The sequence below is a fragment of the Manis pentadactyla genome, chromosome 4 (genome assembly GCF_030020395.1).
Source record: "Manis pentadactyla isolate mManPen7 chromosome 4, mManPen7.hap1, whole genome shotgun sequence".
In the NCBI taxonomy this organism is placed as follows: Eukaryota; Metazoa; Chordata; class Mammalia; order Pholidota; family Manidae; genus Manis; species Manis pentadactyla.
This window is the reverse complement of record NC_080022.1, coordinates 111,642,733-111,659,015: the sequence shown is the minus strand read 5'-3', so window position 1 is coordinate 111,659,015 and position 16,283 is coordinate 111,642,733. Positions and strand designations below refer to the sequence as shown.

The window sequence follows — 16,283 nt, the reverse complement described above, 5'->3', positions numbered from 1 at the left end:
GGAGAACCGTCTGTTCAGTTCCTTTGCCCATTTTTTAATTGGGTTATTTGTTTTTTGTTTGTTGAGGCGTGTGAGCTCTTTATATATTCTGGACGTCAAGCCTTTATCGGATGTGTCATTTTCAAAGATATTCTCCCATACTGTAGGGTTCCTTTTTGTTCTATTGATGGTGTCTTTTGCTGTACAGAAGCTTTTCAGCTTAATATAGTCCCACTTGTTCATTTTTGCTGTTGTTTTCCTTGCCCGGGGAGATATGTTCAAGAAGAGGTCACTCATGTTTATGTCTAAGAGGTTTGTGCCTATGTTTTCTTCCAAAAGTTTAATGGTTTCATGACTTACATTCAGGTCTTTGATCCATTTTGAGTTTACTTTTGTATATGGGGTTAGACGATGGTCCAGTTTCATTCTCCTACATGTAGCTGTCCAGTTTTGCCAGCACCATCTGTTGAAGAGACTGTCATTTCGCCATTGTATGTCCATGGCTCCTTTATCAAATATTAATTGACCATATATGTCTGAGTTAATGTCTGGATTGTCTAGTCTGTTCCATTGGTCTGTGGCTCTGTTCTTGTGCCAGTACCAAATTGTCTTGATTACTATGGCTTTATAATAGAGCTTAAAGTTGGGGAGTGAGATCCCCCCTACTTTATTCTTCTTTCTCAGGATTGCTTTGGTTATTCGGGGTCTTTGGTGTTTCCATATGAATTTTTGAATTATTTGTTCCAGTTCATTGAAGAATGTTGCTGGTAGTTTCATAGGGATTGCATCAAATCTGTATATTGCTTTGGGCAGGATGGCCATTTTGACGATATTAATTCTTCCTAGCCATGAGCATGGGATGCGTTTCCATCTGTTAGTGTCCCCTTTAATTTCTTTTAAGAGTGACTTGTAGTTTTCAGAATATAAGTCTTTCACTTCTTTGGTTAGGTTTATTCCTAGGTATTTTATTTTTTTTGATGCAATTGTGAATGGAGTTGTTTTCCTGATTTCTCTTTCTGTTGGTTCATTGTTGGTATATAGGAAAGCCACAGATTTCTGTGTGTTGATTTTGTATCCTGCAACTTTGCTGTATTCCGATATCAGTTCTAGTAGTTTTGGGGTGGAGTCTTTAGGGTTTTTTATGTACAGTATCATGTCATCTGCAAATAGTGACAGTTTGACTTCTTCTTTGCCAATCTGGATTCCTTGTATTTTTTTGTTTTGTCTGATTGCCGTGGCTAGGACCTCCAGTACTATGTTAAATAACAGTGGGGAGAGTGGGCATCCCTGTCTAGTTCCCGATCTCAGCGGAAATGCTTTCAGCTTCTCGCTATTCAATATAATGTTGGCTGTGGGTTTTTCATAGATGGCCTTTATTATGTTGAGGTACTTGCCCTCTATTCCCATTTTGCTGAGAGTTTTTATCATGAATGGATGTTGAACTGTGTCAAATGCTTTTTCAGCATCTATGGAGATGATCATGTGGTTTTTGTCTTTCTTTTTGTTGATGTGGTGGATGATATTGATGGACTTTCGAATGTTGTGCCATCCTTGCATCCCTGGGATGAATCCCACTTGGTCATGGTGTACGATGGTTTTGATGTATTTTTGAATTCGGTTTGCTAAAATTTTGTTGAGTATTTTTGCGTCTACGTTCATCAGGGATATTGGTCTGTAGTTTTCTTTTTTGGTGGTGTCTTTGCCTGGTTTTGGTATTAGGGTGACGTTAGCTTCATAGAATGAGTTTGGGAGTATCCCCTCCTCTTCTATTTCTTGGAAAACTTTAAGGAGAATGGGTATTATGTCTTCCCTGTATGTCTGATAAAATTCCGAGGTAAATCCATCTGGCCCGGGGGTTTTGTTCTTTGGTAGTTTTTTGATTACCGCTTCAATTTCGTTGCTGGTAATTGGTCTGTTTAGATTTTCTGTTTCTTTTTGGGTCAGTCTTGGAAGGTTGTATTTTTCTAGGAAGTTGTCCATTTCTCCTAGGTTTCCCAGCTTGTTAACATATAGGTTTTCATAGTAGTCTCTAATAATTCTTTGTATTTCTGCGGGATCTGTTGTGATTTTTCCTTTCTCATTTCTGATACTGTTGATTTGTGTTGACTCTCTTTTCCTCTTAATAAGTCTGGCTAGAGGCTTATCTATTTTATTTTCTCGAAGAACCAGCTCTTGGTTTCATTGATTTTTGCTATTGTTTTATTCTTCTCAATTTTATTTATTTCTTCTCTGATCTTTATTATGTCCCTCCTTCTGCTGACCTTAGGCCTCATTTGTTCTTCTTTTTCCAATTTTGATAGTTGTGACATTAGACTGTTCATTTGGGATTGCTCTTCCTTTTTTAAATATGCTTGGAGTGCTATATACTTTCCTCTTAAGACTGCTTTTGCTGCGTCCCACAGAAGTTGGGGCTTAGTGTTGTTGTTGTCATTTGTTTCCATATATTGCTGGATCTCCATTTTGATTTGGTCATTGATCCATTGATTATTTAGGAGCGTGTTGTTTAGCCTCCATGTGTTTGTGAGCCTTTTTGCTTTTTTTGAACAGTTTATTTCTAGTTTAATGCCTTTGTGGTCTGAAAAGTTGGTTGGTAGGATTTCAGTCTTTTGGAATTTACTGAGACTCTTTTTGTGTCCTAGTATGTGGTCTATTCTGGAGAATGTTCCATGTGCACTTGAGAAGAACGTGTATCCTGTTGCTTTTGGATGTAGAGTTCTGTAGATGTCTATTAGGTCCATCTGTTCTAGTGTGTTGTTCAGTGCCTCTGTGTCCTTACTTATTTTCTGTGTGGTGGATCTGTCCTTTGGAGTGAGTGGTGTGTTGAAGTCTCCTAGAATGAATGCATTGCATTCTATTTCCTCCTTTAGTTCTGTTAATATTTGTTTCAGGTATGTTGGTGCTCCTGTATTGGGTGCATATATATTTATAATGGTTATATCCTCTTGATGGACTGAGCCCTTTATCATTATGTAATGTCCTTCTTTGTCTTTTGTTACTTTCTTTATTTTGAAGTCTGTTTTGTCTTATACCAGAATTGCAACACCTGCTTTCTTCTCTCTGTTGTTTGCTTGAAATATCTTTTTCCATCCCTTGACTTTAAGTCTGTGCGCGTCTTTGGGTTTGAGGTGAGTCTCTTGTAAGCAGCATATGGATGGATCTTGCTTTTTTATCCATTCTATTACTCTGTGTCTTTTGATTGGTGCATTCAGTCCATTTACATTTAGGGTGATTATTGAAAGGTATGAATTTATTGCCATTGCAGGCTTTAAGTTTGTAGTTACCAAAGGTTTAGGGTTAGCTTCTTTACTGTCTTACTGTCTAACTTAACTCGCTTGTTGAGCTATTATAAACACAATCTGATGATTCTTTATTTCTCTCCCTTCTTATTCCTCCTCCTCCCTTCTTCATATGTTGGGTGTTTTGTTGTGTGCTCTTTTTAGGAGTGCTCCCATCTAGAGCAGTCCCTGTAGGATGCCCTGTAGAGGTGGTTTGTGGGAGGCAAATTCCCTCAACTTTTGCTTGTCTGGGAAATGTTTAATCCCTCCTTCATATTTAAATGATATTCGTGCTGGATACAGTAGTCTTGGTTCGAGGCCCTTCTGTTTCATTGCATTAAGTATATCATGCCATTCTCTTCTGGCCTGTAGGGTTTCTGTTGAGAAGTCTGATGATAGCCTGATGGGTTTTCCTTTGTAGGTAACCTTTTTTTTCTCTCTGGCTGCTTGTAATACTTTGTCCTTGTCTTTGATCTTTGCCATTTTAATTATTATGTGTCTTGGTTTTGCCCTCCTTGGATCCCTTGTCATGAGAGTTCTGTGTACCTCTGTGGTCTGAGAGGCCATTTCTTCCCCTAGTTTGGGGAAATTTTCAGCAATTATTTCTTCAAAGACATTTTCTATCCCCTTTTCTCTCTCTACTTCTTCTGGAATGCCTATGATTCTTATATTATTCCTTTTAGATTGATCACTCAGCTCTCTTAAAATTCTTTCATTCCTGGAGATCCTTTTATCTCTCTCTGCATCAGCTTCTCTGCGTTCCTGTTCTCTGTTTTCTAGTCCATTAATGGTCTCTTGCATCTCGTCCATTCTGTTTTGAAGTCCTTCCAGAGCTTGTTTTATTTCTGAATTCTCCTTCCTTAGTTCTTGCATATTTCTCTGCAAGTCCATCAGCATGGTTATGACTTTTGTTTTGAATTCTTTTTCAGGTAGACTGGCTAAATCTATCTCCCCAGATTCCTTCTCAGGGGAAGATGTAGCAGATGCTGAAGCTGTCTGGGTTAGTCTTGTCTGGATCATATTTTTTTGCCTTTTCATGTTGGCAGGTGCTATTGACTGTCAGCTGGGAGAGCCAAAATTTTCACTTGCTACTGGCCTTTCTTTACTGGGGCAACTGCGACCCCTAGTGGCTTGTGTTGGGTAATTGCGTGTAGAGTGGGTCTTTGTGTCTTGCCTGGCCCGAAGGGAGAAATTTCCCTTTCTGTGGGCGGAATTTGTCTCAGGCTGCTTCTCTGCTTTCGCAGCGCCCGGTGGGGTGATGGATGGGGGGGCTGCTTGACTGTTTGCCTCCGTGAGGGGTCTCAGAGCTGTTGCCCAGGGGGTTAGTGCACCCGGTTTTCCCTGTAATTTCCAGCTGCTGTACTGTGACCTGGGTTGTTTCCGTCAAGCTGTTAAGTCCCTGTCCCTTTAAGACTTTCAAAAAGCCCCCGCTTTTCTTTGTCACAGGGGCATCAGCTTCAGCACCCGCTCAGAGTTCTTACTCCCTGTTCCCCCAGTATCCAGGGCCCCCTGGGAATATACTGTGTCTGCGCTCTGGCCCGGATGGCTGGGGCTGGGTGTTCGGCAGTCCTGGGCTCCGTCTCCCTCCCGCTCTGCCTATTCTTCTCCCGCCGGGAGCTGGGGGGAGGGGCGCTCGGGTCCCGCCGGGCCGGGGCTTGTATCTTACCCCTTTCACCAGTCGCTGGGTTCTCGCTGGTGTAGCTGCAGTCTGGCCACTGTCCTGCGTCTTCTGGTCTCTCTTTTAGGGCTAGTTGTGTTTGTTGTATTTTCAAAAGTATATATGTTTTTGGGAGGAGATTCCCACTGTCCTACTCACGCTGCCATGTTGGCTCCGCCTCTTAGTCTTCCTTTTTATACAGAAAAGGCACATTTAGGATGCTTTTGATTATTTCTGCCTCTGTATCACTATAACATTATGAAATAGAGTTTTATACAGAAGGAGGTGAACACATGGGTCAGGTGCATACTTTGCTTAACTGGTTATCCTCAGGTCAACAGTTTCTCTCCTTCCATTTGTTACAAGTCTTCTCCAGCATATGAGCTATATGCCTCTCTCCATTTTCTTATTATTTATTTTTTCCACTCACAACTTCCCTGTCATACTCAGCACTCTACTGAAACTACATTCTTAGGTACCATTAGCTTCTTCAATCTTCAGTCTATTTTTCTGTTTTAACTTGTATGTGGTGTTTGACACTTCTGACTACCTCCTACTTGAAACCTTCATTCTTGGCCTTTGTTCTAACATATTCTCTTGCTTCTCTGTATGTACCCTATTTCCTTTACTTCTCCATTTCTTAACATCTAAGTTTCAGTTGGTATCCTTGTGCATAGCTTTCTATCCTTTTGAAGATAATCATTTACCTTAACAGTTTCATCTATCACCATCATGATATTAGCTCCCAAATCCCAGGCCTGTCTTCTTTTCCCACCCCAGGAACATATTTAACTACTAGCTAGACATTTAAACCTGGCTGTCCCATATCATTAAAACCAAACTTACCAACTTTTCCCCCAAACTGGCTTCCTTTCCTAATTTTACTTTCCTGACTACCTTTACAAGTTGTTTCACAAGTTGATTTTCCAAACCAAAAAATTTATTATTGAATCTTTTTTGCATTATCATTTATATCTAGTTCGTCATGAGGGTCCCCTTCAAATGTTATTTTTGTCTCCTCACTATCACCAAATACTAGGACAGGGAACAGTATATTATGCTGCTTTGCATTTCCTACAGCACTTACCCAGTAATGCATATGTGGTATATTGACATTTTTTAATTTGAATAAAATCAATGGAACAGGGCCCCTTGTTTTTCCTTTCCTGAAAGGTGCTGCTCAAGTCAGATGGCCCGACAGGTGATGCTTTGCTGGATGAAACTCTCAGACACATCAAAGCAACTGAACCCACAGAAACCGTACAGACGTGGATCGAACTACTCACTGGTAAAGTGCCTCAAAATGATTTTTTAAATCCCACTATTGGTCATCTTTATCCCACTTTTTTTTTTTTTTAGGAGATCAAGGCAGAGGCTTTTATGTAGAGATAAAGTGAGAGGACAGAGCTTCTGGCTCACGCCAGGAGGGGACAAGAGAGCCCCTTATCCCACTTTTAAGTTCAGAGGAAGTCCAGAAATTCAAGGTGCTGGGTAAGATATATATGGCTCACTGTTTAACCATACTTACAAGGGCCAGAAAGGGCAATGTTAATCAATACATAAAGGTTTCCAAAGCTTCACCTTACTCTCTGCCCACCCCATAAGCTCTTTAACAGTACTCTTCACAAGAAAAATTTTTAACGTCTTTACTGATACATAATTCACACACCATAAAATTAGCCCATTTAAAATGTACAATTAAATGGATTTTAGTATATTCACACAATTGCACAACCATCGTCACAATATACGTTTAGAGCATTTTCATCACCCCAAAAATAAACCCCATACTCATTAGTGGTTTTTACCACATTATCCCCAACCCTCCTGTCCAGCTCAAGGCAACCACTAATCCATGTTCTATCTCTATAGATTTGCTTATTCTGGATGTTTCATATCAATGGAATCATACAACTTATGATTTTTTGTGACTGGTGGCTTAAGATTAATATTTTCAAGGTTCATTCATGTTTTAGCATGTATCAGTACTTCTTTCCTTTCTTCTTTTTTAAGAACAAGTTCAAAAACTTTAATATGAGTAACTAGATATATGACATAAAATTTTAGAAGAATCTTACACAGGACACTTTGAGGTCACAGCCAGTGTCACCTTCTAGAACAATTTTTTTAATTGAAATTTTTATTGTGATATTTTAGATTTCCCATGCAATTATAAGAAATAATACAGAGATCCACTTCTATGCTTTGCCCATTATCCTCCACTGGTAACATTTTACAAAACTATAGTAGAATGTGATAACCGGGATACTGTCAGTGATACAATCTGCCAATCTTATTAGAATTTCCCCAGTTTTAACTTGACTCCTTTTTATTGCCAAATAATATGTCATTGTATGGATTTACCACATTCATTTATCCATTCATCAGTTGATGGACATTGGGGTTATTTCACTTTTTGGATATGATGAGTAATGCTGCTGTGAACGTTCATGGACAAGTTTTTGTGTGGGTATGTTTTAATTTCTTTTGCTTAATAGTTGACTTTTTTATTGTGGTAAAATATGCCTAACTTAATATTTATTATTTTAACTATTCAAAAGTGTATAATTCAGGACACAAATACATTTACAGTGTTGTAGACTATCAGCTCTTCTATAACCAATGCTTCCTCCTCATCCTAAACATCCCTCTTCTCCCCTCATTCCCTCAACCTTTCTTCTACTCTGTATCACTGTGAATTTGCCTACATCAAGTAACTCATGTAAGTGGAATCATACAATATTTGTCCTTCTGTATCTGACTCATTTCACTAAGCAAAATGTTTTCAAGGTCCATTCATGATATAGCATATATCAAGATTTCATTCCATTCCTTTTTATGGCTGAATAATATTCCATTGTATGTATATGCCACATTTTGTTCCTTTCATCTATTGATTCATTTTTGGGTTGTTACCACCTTTTGGCTGCTGTGGATAATACTGCTATGAACATTGATATACAAATATCTGTTCAAGTTTCTGCTTTCTGTTCTCTTACCTAGGAATAGAATAGCTGGGTCATACTATAGTTCTGTGTTTTAAGAAACTACCAAACTGTTCTCCACAGACACTGCACCCTTTTACATTCTCACCAGCCATGCATAAGCATTTCACATCCTCATCAACACTTGTTATTTTCTGTATTTTCTTGTGTTTTGTGTTTAATTATAGCCATCCTGGTAGTTGTGAAGTAAGATCTCATTGTGGTTTTGATTTGTATTTACCTAATGACTAATGATGCTGAACATCTTTCACAGGTTTATTGGCACTTGTATTTCTTCATTCAAGTCCCTTGCCTCTTTCTGAATTATATTCTGTTGTTGATTTTTAGAAATTTTTTTATATTCTAGATATTAATGTATTATATATGATTTGCAGATATTTTCTCCTGTTCTGTAGGTTGTCTTTTCACTTTCTTGATGGTAACCCTTGATGCATAAAAGTTCTTAATTTTGATGGAATCCAATTTATCTATTTTTACTTTTGTTGCCTGCATTTTTTATGTTACATCCATGAAAAAGATTGACCTTTCCCTATTGAATGGTTCTGGTGGCCTTGTTGAAAATCAGTTGACCATATATGTGAGGATTTATTTCTTTATAAGGCTCTCTATTCTGTTGCATTGATTTATGTGTATCTCCTTAGGTCAGTACCATACTGTCTAACCTACTATAGCTTTGTAGTTAGTTTGAAGTTGAGAAGTGTGAGTCCTGTAACTCTATTTCTTCTTAAGATTGTTTTAGCTGTTTTGGGTCCCTTGGAATTCCATATGAATTTGAAGATCAGCTTTTCCATTTCTGTGGAAAAGGCTATTGGATTTTGATAGAAATTGTGTTGAAACTGTAGATCTCTTTGAGTGGTATTGACATCTTAACAATATATTAAGTCCTCCTGTCCATTAACTTGGGATGTCTTTCCATTATTTTGGTCACCTTTAATTTCTTTCAGCAGTGTTTTATGTTTTTTCAGCATATAAATCTTTCATGCACTTTGTTAGACTTAGTCCTAAGTATTTAATTCTTTTAGATGCTATTTAAGTGGAATTACTTTTATAATTTCCTTTTCAGACTGTTCATTACTGGTGTAGAAATAACTGATTCTACAATGTTGATATTGTACCTGCAACTTAGCTGACTTTGTTTATTAGCTCTGGTAGCTTTTTTGTGTCTTCTTTGAGATTTCCTATTTATAGGATCATGTCATCTGCAAATATGATAGTTTTAGCTTTTCCTTTCCAATTTGGATGTCTTTAATTTTTGCCTTTTCTTCTCTAAAAGTTCTGCCTAGAACTTCCAGTACATTATTGAGTAGCAATGAGGAAAGAAGGCATTCTTATGTTTTTTCTTTGAGGGAAAGCTTTCAGTCTTTTACCATTGAGTACAATATTAGCTGTGGATTTTTCAAAAATACCCTTTATGATGTTGAAGAATTTTCTCTTTATTCCTTGTTTTCGGAGAGTTTTTTTCATGAAAGGGTGTTCATTTTTGTCAAATGTGTTTTCTGAGTCAAGTGAGATAATAATTTGTTTTCCTCCTTCCTTCTATGAATGTGATGTATTACATTGTTAGACTTTTTTTAAATTGAGATATAATTGACATGCATTAACACTAGTTTCAGGTATACAATGTATTGATTTGGTATTTGCATATATTGTGAAATGATCACCACAGTTAGTCAACATTCATCACTATACATACTTACTATTTTATTATCTTGTGATGAGAATTTATTAAGATCTACTCTCAGCAACTTTCAAGTATACAATACAGTACAATCAACTATATTAACTCTGTTCTATATTACATCAGGACTTACTTATTATAACCACCAATTAGTATCTTTTGTAAGTTAGTATCTTTTGACCACCCCATCTCTGACAACCACCAATCTTTCTCTGTATCTGTGATTTTGGGGTTTTTTTGTTTTTTTTCTTCAGAGTCAATATATAAGTGAGATTATATGGTATGTGTCTTTGTCTGACTTATTTGACTTAGCCTCATGGTCCTCCATATTGTCTCAAATGGAAAGATTTCCTTCTTTTAATGACTGAATAATATTCCATTATGTATATATGCCACATTATCTTTATCCACTCCTCCATCAGTAGACAGTTTACTGCCATATCTTAGATGGAATTGTAAATAATGCTACAGTGAACATCAGGATGCATGTACCTTTTCAAGTTAATATTTTCATTTCCTTTAAATAAATACCCAGAAGTTGGAATTGCTCGATCATATGATAGTTCCATTTTCAATTTTGTTTTTTGGTATCATTAATCTACAATTACCTGAGGAACATTGTGTTTACTAGACACCCCCCTTCACCAAGTCCCCTCCACAAACCCCATTACAGTCACTGTCTATCAGCGTAGTAAGATGATATAGAGTCACTACTTGTCTTCTCTGAGTTGCACAGCCCTCCCCTTTGCCTCCCTCCACATTATACATACTAATCTTAATGGCCCCTTTCTTACCCACTCCCCCCTTATCCCACCCTTCCCACCCATCCTCCCCAGTCCCTTTCCCTTTGGTAACTGTTAGTCCACTCTTGGGTTCTGTGATTCTGCTGCTGTTTCGTTCCTTCACTTTTTCTTTGTTCTTATACTCCACATATAAGTGAAATCATTTCGTACTTGTTGTTCTCTGCCTGGCTTATTTTACTGAGCATAATACCCTCTAGCTCCATCCATGTTAGTGCAAATGGTAGGATTTGTTTTCTTCTTATGGCTGAATAATACTCCATTGTGTATATTTACCACATCTTCTTTATCCATTCATCTACTGATGGACACTTAGGTTGCTTTCATTTCTTGGCTATGCGATAAACGAAAGGGTGCATCTGTCTTTTTCAAACTGGGCTGCTGTAATCTTAGGGTAAATTCCTAGAAGTGGAATTCCTGGGTCAAATGGTATTTCTATTTTGAGCTTTTTGAGGAACCTCCATACTGCTTTCCACAATGGTTGAACTAATTTACATTCCCACCAGCAGTGTAGGAGGGTTCCCCTTTCTCCACAACCTCGCCAACATTTGTTGTTGTTTGTCTTTTGGATGGTGGTGATCCTTACTGGTGTGAGGTGATATCTCATTGTGGTTTTAATTTGGATTTCTCTGATGACTAGCAATGTGGAGCATCTTTTCATGTGTCTGTTGGCCATTTGAATTTCTTCTTTGGAGAACTGTCTGTTCAGCTCCTCTGTCCGTTTATTAATTGGATTATTTGCTTTTTGTTTGTTGAGGTGCGTGAGCTCTTTATATATTTTGGATGTCAACCCTGTATCGGATCTGTCATTTATGAATATATTCTCCCATACTGTAGGATGCCTTTTTGTTCTATTGATGCTGTCCTTTGCTGTACAGAAGCTTTTTGACTTGATATAGTCCCACTTATTCATTTTTGCTTTTGTTTCCCTTGCCTGGGGAGAAATGTTCATGAAGAAATAGCTCATGTTTATGTCCAAGAGATTTTTGCCTATGTTTTTTTTTAAGAGTTTTATGGTTTCATGACTTACATTCAGGTCTTTGATCCATTTTGAATTTACTTTTGTGTATGGGGTTAGACAATGATCCAGGTTCATTCTCTTACATGTAGCTGTCCAGTTTTGCCAATACCAGCTGTTGAAGAGGCTGTCATTTCCCTATTGTATGTCCATGGCTTCATTATCATATATAAATTGACCATATATGTTTGGGTTAATGTCTGGAGTCTCTATTCTGTTCCACTGGTCTGTGGGTCTGTTCTTATGCCAGTACCAAATGGTCTTGATTACTGTGGCTTGTAGTAGAGCTTGAAGTTGGGGAGTGAGATCCCCCCTACTTTATTCTTCCTTCTCAGAATTGCTTTGGCTATTTGGTGTCTTTGGTGGTTCCATATGAATTTTTAAACTATTTTTTCCAGTTCACTGAAGAATGCTATTGGTAATTTGATAGGGATTGAATTGAATATGTAGATTGTCTCAGGCAGGATGGCTATTTTGACAATATTAATTCTTCCTAGCCAAGAGCATGGGATGAGTTTCCATTTGCTAGTGTCCTCTTTAATTTCTCTTAAGAGTGTCTTGTAGTTTTCAGGATATAGGTCTTTCACTTCCTTGGTTAAGTTTATTCCTAGGTATTTTATTCTTTTTGATGCCATTGTGAATGGAATTGTTTTCCTGATTTCTCTTTCTGCTAGTTCATTGTTAGTGTATAGTAAAGCAACAGATTTCTGTCTATTAATTTTGTATCCTGCAACTTTGCTGAATTCAGATATTACTTCTAGTAGTTTTGGAGTGGAGTCTTTAGGGTTTTTTATGTACAATATCATGTCATCTGCAAATAGTGACAGTCTGACTTCTTCTTTACCTATCTGGATTCCTTGTATTTCTTTGTTTTGTCTAATTGATGTGGCTAGGACCTCCAGTACTATGTTGAATAACAGTGGGGAGAGTGGGCATCCCTGTCTTGTTCCCTATCTCAGAGGAAAAGCTTTCAGCTTCTTGCTGTTCAGTATGATGTTGGCTGTGGGTTTATAATATATGGCCTTTATTGTGTTGAGGTACTTTCCCTCTGTACCCATTTTGTTTAGAGTTTTTGTCATGAATGGATGTTGAATTTTGTCAAATGCTTTTTCAGCGCTATGGAGATGATTATGTGGTTTTTGTCCTTTTTGTTGATGTGATGGATGATGTTGATGGATTTTCGAATGTTGTACCATCCTTGCATCCCTGGGATGAATCCTACTTGATTATGGTGTATGATTCTCTTGATGTATTTTTGAATTCAGTTTGCTAATATTTTGTTGAATATTTTTGCATCTATGTTCATCAGGGATATTGGTCTGTAATTTTCTTTTTTGGTGGGGTCTTTGCCTGGTTTTGGTGTTAGGGTGATCCTGGCTTCATAGAATGAGTTTGGGAGTATTCCCTCCTCTTCTATTTTTTGGAAAACGTTAAGGAGAATGGGTATTATGACTTCTCTGTATGTCTGACAAAATTCCGAGGTAAATCTGTTTGGCCTGGGGGTTTTGCTCTTGGGTAGATTTTTGATTACTGCTTCAATTTTGTTGCTGGTAATTTGTCTGTTTAGATTTTCTGTTTCTTCCTTGGTCAGTCTTGGAAGGTTGTATTTTTCTAGGAAGTTGTCCATTTCTTCGAGGTTTTCCAGCTTGTTAGTGTAAGATAAATTCTAGCCGAAATAAGCAGGCGAAGAGAGGCAACAAAGGACCAGGTAGTTTATTTGAACGCAAATTCCTGGGTGATGTTCCACGGTCTGGCTATCACAGGCCAGGGAAGTCACACCCAGTCAGGGAGGTGGGGGCTTATTAGGGATTAGGAGGGGGAGGAGTAAGCAAGCTATCTTAAGGAGCATGGAGAAGAACGATTGGCTAAAGGTGACATAAAAGACAACTAGAAACTTTTTTCCTTCCAAGAGGGAGGAGGCTGACATCCGGGTCTTAGTTGGCACATCAGAAGGATGGAATTCAGGAAGAGCTGTCCCCTTTCCATATAAGGCACGGACCTTGGGGTCTGGTCTGTTCTCCCCCTATGGCATCTCTCTGTTGTGTTTGCATGTCCTTGTTTTTCCTTCCTCCAGCCTTTTTGTCATAATGGGCGACGACTCGATCTGGCTACTTCCAGCTGACAAGGGGCGTCGTGGGGATTTGAGGCTGGTATTAGGCTGAAGGAGGGGGTTCAGTGGGAAGAGGTGCGTAACAGTGAAGTAACATCTGGTTGGTGGCAACCCAGGTCATTTGGATTAGCTGCTGTTGGAGGAACTTGAGGACATAGGGGGCAACTAAGAGTATATTACAAACTGTTGTTAAGGGGCTCAGTAGGGGCATTCGCTAGGCTATTATGGGGGGACTGGAATTCTGGATCAAGTTTACATCTCAATGACTAGTATTAGGATTTAGTATAGATAAGACTGCATTATTGAAACAATACTTTTCTCTAAAATCACCTTCATTTTTATAAGAAGTAGCCAGATGAAGAAAATAATTAACACTTGGCTCTATTATTTGCGTAAGTTCAGCAAGAAGAGCACTTTATTACATAAGCTCTTTTAAATGTGCTTTGCTGGAACTTTTCGTAAGGAATTTCAGATTGAACTTTTAAAGTCCTCTTGAGGCCAGATAGCCAAGCCAGACTTGCCATCAGATTTTGCCTGCAGTACCTGTAGATTTGGGTGAATTCCTCTCTTCTCTAGGTCCCCAAGACATCCTGAGGTTCCTGCACCTGCCAGGAAGTGACCTTCTTTACTCACTTGGTAAGGCTGCTAGGAACCCTGTAAGCCAGGTACCAGGCCAGTTCTTCTAAGGGGCTTTGTTGGCTTCATAAAGTCAGCCTTAGTTCCTTAAAGCTGTTCATATCTGAATTTATGCACGTGTCTCTCAGGTATGACATTCCACTTAAAGCCTTGGTAGTATAACCTGTGTTTTTAATTGGTCCTCTTACAAGGAAAGCAATTTCTTATTGAACTTATGCAAATAAACATACTGCCATGAAATATAAAAATAGTCACTGAAAGTTTTTAAATTCTGGAGGGATCAGGTAGAGAGAAAGATAAAGTTTCAATTCTGCTTATAAAGATTAGTCATTTAATAAACTCATCAGCTTAAGATAAAAAGCTTAAAACACTTTATCAGCAACATTTGAAACAAAAAGCTACAAAATCATCTTCCTTAGTTTACTTAATCTTATGTAACCAATACCTGTTCTGCCAAAATCTGGTTCTTTACTAGCATAGTATTAATAAAACAGTGGCTGTAAATGACAAAAGACTTACAAATGACAATGGTTAAAGATCTGATGAGAGCTTACTGTAAGACAGTTGTCATAAGGAAATTTGGGTATTTCTGTAACAAAACATTCAGTAACAAAGTTTAGCATCATTTTTTTTTTGACAGTGCTTTTTAGGTAAATATATGTCAGCTAAATAAGCCAAATTAGCTAAATATTTTCTCTACTGAGAAAAAGTTCCTCTGACATGTTCCAGGGGCCCTCTGGAAAATATCAGAGTTAACTAGAGGTAAAAGTACCTTTTTGAATTTGATTTTGGGAAGTTATCAGAAGAAAGTTTCTTTGGCACTTGCTTAAAAAGGATTATAGGTTACTATGAAGCAATACTTATCCATTTAACTAGAATGACAACAAAGTACTTCAAAGGCAAATAAAGAAGTTTACACAATTGTTAGCAAAGTTTAGCTTTTAGTCTTTTTAATATTAAGATCTCATTTTCTTAAATACTCTGACAACTCACTGAGACTTTAAGCATGAGAAACTGCTTTGATTAAACAATTAGAGAACTCATTGCAGTCTTTCAATATTAAGAGCAGACTAACAGGTAAGAAAACTTTATCTTTTTTAACTGAAAACAAAATTCTAATTTTGCTGTGTACTTGATACCAAGACTCATTTGCTTTAATTTTATATAGCATGACCATATTAAATTCTTCTACAGACTTCCTATAACTTTCTTTTTATACTTAGAATTCTCTCTCTAAATAAACAGCTGTACTTTACAACAAAGTTACTTTCTTTTATCAAGACACATTCTTTAGTATGCAGAAATGTTTTCCTTATTACTTTAAGTAGTTTTGATTAGAACTTAAAACTATTAGGTACCTTAACTTTTAGTGAACACTGAGAGGCAGGCTATTGTAAACTGTTACACTAGCATTGTTTGGATTGACAAATTTAAGAACATTTTATAATTTCTGTTAACTATGAGCTTTACAACACAATCTCTCACTAAGCACAAAGTATATCCTTTAACTTAGCAATATTTTAAGGTTTCAGGTTACCACAAAGATTTCTAGGCTGTAGATAGGTATACACACTGTAACACACAACTGAAAAAGTGTTCACTTGCCACACTTATTTAGTTCACTCATTCATAACAACTATGCTAAATTACTTACAAGACCTTTACGGAATATTAGACAAAGCTAAGCCTTTAAGCATTTTATTCTTTAAAGATTTAGCAGATAACATCAACTTAAATGACTTTAGGTAAACTTAGGCAGCTGATAACTACAAGGGCATGCCCGCCTCAGCCAAACTCAAATTAGCATTAATGCTTAACACTTTTTATCAGATTTTCTGGAAGTTTTAGAATGCCCAATTTTCACAAGCACTTGTTTTTAAATCAGTTTTTATTAATACCATCCAGAGGTAGGAAAATATTTTTCATTTACACACCTAGACACACAAACATACAAACTGAGACACAATGACTACAGTCAGCAACACTCTCTACACAAAAACATATACACAGACAGACAAACCGATATAAAGACTTGAGTCACTGTTATCCAATTGCCTTCCCTCTCTTCAGCTTTCTGTCTGTGGCTTCTGGAACCAGAGGGCGGGAGGAGCGTGTTCTGGTTGGG

General features: G+C 37.5%; 1 protein-coding gene across 1 annotated transcript in view; it reads left to right on the top strand.

Annotated features, from left to right (window-relative positions):
• GOLPH3L (golgi phosphoprotein 3 like) overlaps window positions 1-16,283 on the top strand; it is a 67,126-nt gene that overhangs the window by 38,696 nt on the left and 12,147 nt on the right. Inside the window, exon 4 of the mRNA XM_057500708.1 lies at window positions 6,085-6,199. Within this exon, the coding sequence (XP_057356691.1) occupies window positions 6,085-6,199 (115 nt within the window). The remainder of the gene's footprint in view (window positions 1-6,084; window positions 6,200-16,283) is intronic.